General features: G+C 37.3%; 1 protein-coding gene across 7 annotated transcripts in view; it reads right to left on the bottom strand.

The window, feature by feature from the left end:
• The window catches only part of LOC136823223 (protocadherin Fat 4-like), a 66,636-nt gene continuing 60,636 nt past the window's right edge, over positions 1 to 6,000 (bottom strand). For all 7 annotated transcript variants that reach the window (XM_067079404.1, XM_067079403.1, XM_067079400.1 and 4 more), the window contains 8 exons: positions 5,606 to 5,821; positions 4,974 to 5,153; positions 4,466 to 4,666; positions 3,926 to 4,076; positions 3,528 to 3,652; positions 2,927 to 3,197; positions 2,412 to 2,650; positions 1 to 2,189 (listed from right to left, as the gene is read on the bottom strand). In XM_067079404.1, coding sequence (XP_066935505.1) covers positions 123 to 2,189; positions 2,412 to 2,650; positions 2,927 to 3,197; positions 3,528 to 3,652; positions 3,926 to 4,076; positions 4,466 to 4,666; positions 4,974 to 5,153; positions 5,606 to 5,821 — 3,450 coding nt within the window. In that variant the 3' untranslated portion in view covers positions 1 to 122. The remainder of the gene's footprint in view (positions 2,190 to 2,411; positions 2,651 to 2,926; positions 3,198 to 3,527; positions 3,653 to 3,925; positions 4,077 to 4,465; positions 4,667 to 4,973; positions 5,154 to 5,605; positions 5,822 to 6,000) is intronic.

Below are 6,000 nucleotides of genomic sequence, written 5' to 3'. Positions count from 1 at the left end.
TTAAAAACATAAAAAATTCTTTTCGTCATGTATAAAAATATATGTGCAATGATTCTTATGCAAGAATTATTTCATGTGAAGATATATTGTGCTAATTATAAAGAGGATTTGAAATTAAAGATTTAAAGTTCTGATTCTGGTTTTTGGAAGTTTGGATTTGAATATCCATTAAAGGTGTTTTCTTCATCAATATCATCATAAGATTCCATCTTGTTTTCAAAATCGGCCGATCCAACTCCAAAGAGCGGGTTATCAAACATATGAGACGCATCCTGTTTACTCTTCTTATCGTTAGGCACACGGACGGTTCCGTCAGGGTTGACGTATTTGTATGACGTGTTTACGACGTTGTTTTCGTCGACTTCATCTTCATCGACGCCGTAAATCGGATTAATAACGCCGTTAAATCGATCCAAATCGCCTTCATTCCAAGTTTGAGATCGACGTTCCATGATTTCAATCGTGTTCCGTGCATCCGTGTGTTTAACGGTGTAGTCGTCTTCCAACCGGCTTCTGTTCCATGTCTTCTTGCCCTTCCTGTACCGGTAGATAAATATACCCAATGTGAGCAATATCAAGACACAAAGTGCGATTCCAGCGATTGGTAACACATCCATCCACAGTGGGTCTTCAGGGCTACCGGTCGATTGTAGAACGACGGGTCGGTCGTATTTGTTCAAGGCACGGTTGACGTATCCACAAACTCTACAGTTGAATTTGTTGACATTATCAGGGCATTGTGAGTATCTTAACATGCATGTGTCGTTCATTGAGTACAATAAAACAACCGGTGTTACAACACTTTCACCGATCACACCATAAAAATAAACACTGGTTTTTTGTGTATCATTCAAATCTCTCTTAAACCGTTTCTTAGAATCTTGATATTTCAAAATGGCAGCATCGTTGACTACTGATTGTCCTCTTCCACCCTTTTGTAGCCATGCCAACGGTACCTTGACTTCCTTTTTGACAAACTCTTCGAATCGAACCATCCATGTGTACATTGCATCTCCTTGTAATGGTGCAAACGAAGTATCAAATTCAATGTGGGATAAATGTTCCTTGTTGATACATCTGTAGGTTGTTTCCAGAGCTTCAGCTTTGGTCAGATCGTGAGAATGACATTCCTCCGTCTTTTTATTACATGTGTTATCTTCAGGACACGCCCTACGTTCACAACGCGTTCCAGACATCCCTTCAATACAGTCACATTTATAACTGGCCACAAGATCTGTACAGGTCTGTCGGCCTTGATCGAAACATGGTTTCTCGCTACACTCATTGATTTCTTTGTTGCAGACCTTACCTTCAAAACCAGGGTTACACTCGCATGTAAAGGCTTGGATACCGTCATGACAGGTACCATTTTGACAAGGGTTGCTAATGCAATCATCAATATTATGGTAACAGTTCTTTCCTGTAAAGCCTGGTGCACACTGGCAAGTATAATTGTTATGGTGATCGATACACGTACCGTTATTTACACAAGGACCACATGGTGGATGGGAAGTACTGTCTTTCATACAGGCTGCTCTGTATTCCAGATCTTTGCAATTATTACACATGGCTTTACATTCATTGACTGGTTCACAGGTGCCAGAGATGTCTTCATAGCCAGCTTCACATGTGCATTTGTAACTGTTCTTATCCTTTCGAGTACATTCTCTGTGTTCCTGGCTACAGTCGTAATTTCCCACGATACATGGATCTGATCTTAAGATTTCAAGGTTGATTTCACCATACGCTTCTAGTTGTGGTTGGCCGTTGTCTTCAACTCGAATCTTTAATGTGTATTTCTTACTGGTGTCATAATTCAACTCCTTTTTGATGGTTACAAATGAATGACCAGCTGGTCCATGTGTTTTGACGATCTCGAAAACATCTGACGGTGGCTCAATATAGAAGGTTAAATCTTGTTTGAAACCTTCAGGATTGTCAGCCCATAATTGAGCAAAATGAGAACCAAGAGTTGTGTTTTCAGGGACTTGTTTTGCACCAATCAAAGTGATGTTTGATGGTGGTTCATTGACGTCTTCAGCAATGATCTTCAACACGCCTTGGTATGAGAGAGGAGGAGTTCCACTGTCAGTGACTTTGATGTAAACATCGCGATGATCGATACCTGGTGGTGCTTCGTAGTTTAATGAAAGGTTGGTGACCACCAGAACTGGACTGTTTGGTAGAATCTGAAAGAAGAATCAAGTATAACATTAGTAATACTTCATTGTCTTATTATTAAATATTTTTTATTCTACAAAATTTTCAATACTGGGACTATTTCAATTCGTAAATAATAAGGTATGAAAAGTTATCAATGACATTAGTAGAATACATTCAAAATGCCTTCATTTTTAATTCATGAGTTTTACACGGGCCACTCGACTGATCTAACAAGATTTATAAAGTACCTTGAAGTATTTAGTGGAATTTCCTTGAAGTTGGTACGTGAGCTGTTGGTTCTCGTCAGGGTCATCGCTGGATAGAGATCCAACAATGTAATTAGGTTCTGAATTTTCTGGCAATTTGACGGTGGTTTGTTGGTCAATATGAATGGAGGTTGGAGGTTCGTTGACATCTTGTACAGCGAGGGTGATTGTGGTATCTATGGACAGTTGTGGTTGTCCGTTGTCCAAACATCGAATGCCAACTGAATGAAAGAATCGCCGATTAAGAAATGTTAAGATTGTTTGGGCTTTAAGTGAGTTTCAGATTTTGTCGACAGAAACGTTGAAGAAACGAGTTGGTCTCATTTAGGATTGATACTTGAAATACCTTCATAAATTTAGTCTTATCAGCCTCTCTTTGAAAGATAGATTTACAATAGGAATTATTCGAAAAACAGCAGAGGGAATTTTAGTTTTTCCGTGTCTGAAAAATCCATTCTTGCTTTACTTAAAAGGTAATTGAAGATTTGATGACATACCTAAAACTTGTTTGTTTTTCTCATAATCAAGATTGAATTTCTTCGGTAGGACGTACATCGAGATATTTCCACTTGCTTCTGTTTGGAACACCAGGCGGTCCTTATCCTGTCCAAGACCTTGGCATGTGTGTGTTTGACTGACATCAGGGTCTACTACTTTGAGGTTTGCAGCAAGGAATTTATTTGTTTCATCTTCAGGGATAGGGTTGACTGTACTTGTAACATCAGTTGGTTTGTCATTACTGTCTGTTACTGTGAATTTGATCGATTTCTAAAAGTTGGAAAAGAATTTGTAAAAACAGTTCAAACGTACATCCGAATGAACCAAGATTGCCCTCGAATGGGGATTCATTCTGTGGGAGAGGGGAAAGGAATCTCTGAAATTCGTTTTTAAACTAGTGAAGTAAATTGGATTAATTAAAACGTACACGAGTATAAACCTCCAAGATCGCGCTATATTTCACTAGTTTATGAACGAATCTCTTTAATTCCTCTCCCTTCTCACCCGGTAAAAATGACCCTCATTAAAAACCAACGTTGAGATTCATTTCTAATTTTATCAAGAAGTCTGGTACAAAAACCCATGTCGTCTTACACGTACCTGTAAGGAAAGAGGTGGTTTTCCGTTATCTGTAGACTCCAAAAAGATCTCAAAATCTTTGGTCACTCCGAATACCAATTTCTTTGTTAACACCAACTGATTGTTATTGGACAATCTCAAAACACCTGAAGGATAAGATAATGTGATTATGAAAAGTCAGGTTTAGGATTGGATTCAATATAAAAAGGATGAACGCGTTGTACTTTGGAGTGGAGAAATAGCTAACGTTAAACCTAGAGTGGATCTCATTGTAGGCATGTAATTTATCTATTTTTGGTCAATTTGAAATCCTAAATTATTTTCATTCAAAGAAGAGATGGCCAATGGGACAAGAGAAATTTAGATTAATCAATTTGAAAAAGCTTCATAGAAAAGGAGCCCTTGAAAGGTTTATTTACCTGCATCATCAAGAAGCGTGTATGTGTGTTGTTGTCCTTTGTCGTGATCAACTGTCGTTAATGTCGCAACAAGACTTCCAATGTCTGCACTTTCAGCGATTGTGATACTGGAGGCAGTGACGTCACTGGGTACGTCGTTCACATCATTGACCTGGGAATTATCAGGGAATTATATATTATATTAGAAAAGGTATAACTCTGTTCTAAAGAAATAAGATAAATTAGCAAAGAAGAGATGCTTCATTTTCGTGGCTTTTAGATTCTCATAGTCTCAAAAAAGATGATAACGGAAAAGCATTGATCTTTCTATTTCCTATACATCTTTTTGACCGTAGCCGCCGCCAATTGCCGAGCGGGCATTTTTTGTCCGTTTTAAAGTCTTTTTTTCTCACCTAAAGACAATAGAAAAAAAGTGTAAAAAAAGGATTGGATCGAGTTTAGGGTGGTAAATTGAATACTATAGTGACCTGACCGCGCGACTACGGTCTAAAAGGTGTATTTTGTTTATATATTTACACAGTGTTAAAGCTATCGACTTACCGTAATGGTGACATTTTGTGATGTGCTTAATGGTGGTTGTCCATCATCAGTCAGCGTGATTTCAACCTGATATGACGTCATACTTTCGTAATCTAATGATTGCGTTGCCACAATGTCGAAAGGATTGGCCAGTTTGAAAGGTGCGCCAAAAGATCTGAATGATGTTACTGTGATATTGTCTTTTTCGATCTTGTTATTGTTCTGAAATTAGAAAATCTAAGAGTTAATTATTTGACAATATTTTGCAGGTGGAGCTGATTTTGACCAAATGGAAGATCTTACAATTCACTGTCCCCATATCTGGTTATTTTATAGAAAATTATGATTAAGAGTCACTTAATTGGTTCGCTGGGGATCCAAATAAGAAATTAAACCGATATAAGAGATATCTCAGACATCTATTTGGATGATGGTCCTTCTACAGACAAAGTGAATTCATTTGATCAATGGGAAATGAAATCAACCTACCAACAAGGCTAATAGGACTAAAGCCACTATTAAAACTTACCAAATTATCAGGGTCTTTGAATTTGATGGTACCAACCAACTCATCGATCTGATTATGTTCATCAATATTGGAAGGATCTAATTGGATGTTTTCTGGCGCCTCGTTCACATTCTCAATCTGGATGCGGAAGTCTCGGCTGATCTTGTACCCACCCTTGGTAATGTCCTCTGTACAGTTGATCTATATTGAGGAATCAAATTAAATATTCTCGAAAATTTCCTTTCCATTTGACTTTGAGGATTGCATGTCACATTGAAATTTTCCATCCTTAAATCGATTTGTTTCTGTTTTTTCCGTGGCATTTCGTTCTTAAATTCTAGTCTTACATGCTAGGCGACTAATTCAGACATAAATATTTAGAAATAAATAGACATAAATATTCAGCCAAAAATAATTGACGTGACAAATTATACAAACTGATACTATCCCGTTACGCTTATTGAATTATTATATAACAAAAATATTACAGTAATACATGAATTATAAACGACTTCCAGTCTACTTACTTAGATTTCCAAGTGGAAGTTGATTCTGGTAAACTTAGTCGCAGGCAAAAATGCAACAGTCTCAAGGCCCCGAAGAATAATATTCAACTTAAATGTGATGAGTATAATTTCCACAACTACACTTACCCTGATGTTATAGAATGGCAAGAATTCATAATTGACCAATTTGGTATCAGCTACATACAACTGATTTTGTTGATTGACTTTCAAAGGGCAATCATTGAAATCGACATCGAGAGTTTCGCAGATACATTTGAAACCATGAACATCCATATGTTTGTTGTCTGGGTCAATGATGGTAATGTCGCTGATGACTGTGTTCGTCGGTGAATTCTCCGCCACCTGTGGATTGGATGAAATGAAGTTTTACTTTTTCACTTAAATTTTACAGTATAGAAAGAAAGAATCTATATTTTACGCGGAACGCCCTTTTTATGTTTTTTTTACGGGGTAGAAACCTAAAAAAGAACTGAACATTGGAAAGAGCGGATATGGAGACGATTTTTTTTTCAATTTTCATT

This window comes from Clytia hemisphaerica, unplaced genomic scaffold, assembly GCF_902728285.1.
Source record: "Clytia hemisphaerica strain Z4C2 unplaced genomic scaffold, Clytia hemisphaerica genome assembly, whole genome shotgun sequence".
Taxonomy (NCBI): domain Eukaryota; kingdom Metazoa; phylum Cnidaria; class Hydrozoa; order Leptothecata; family Clytiidae; genus Clytia; species Clytia hemisphaerica.
This window is presented reverse-complemented; position numbering and strand designations above follow the sequence as displayed.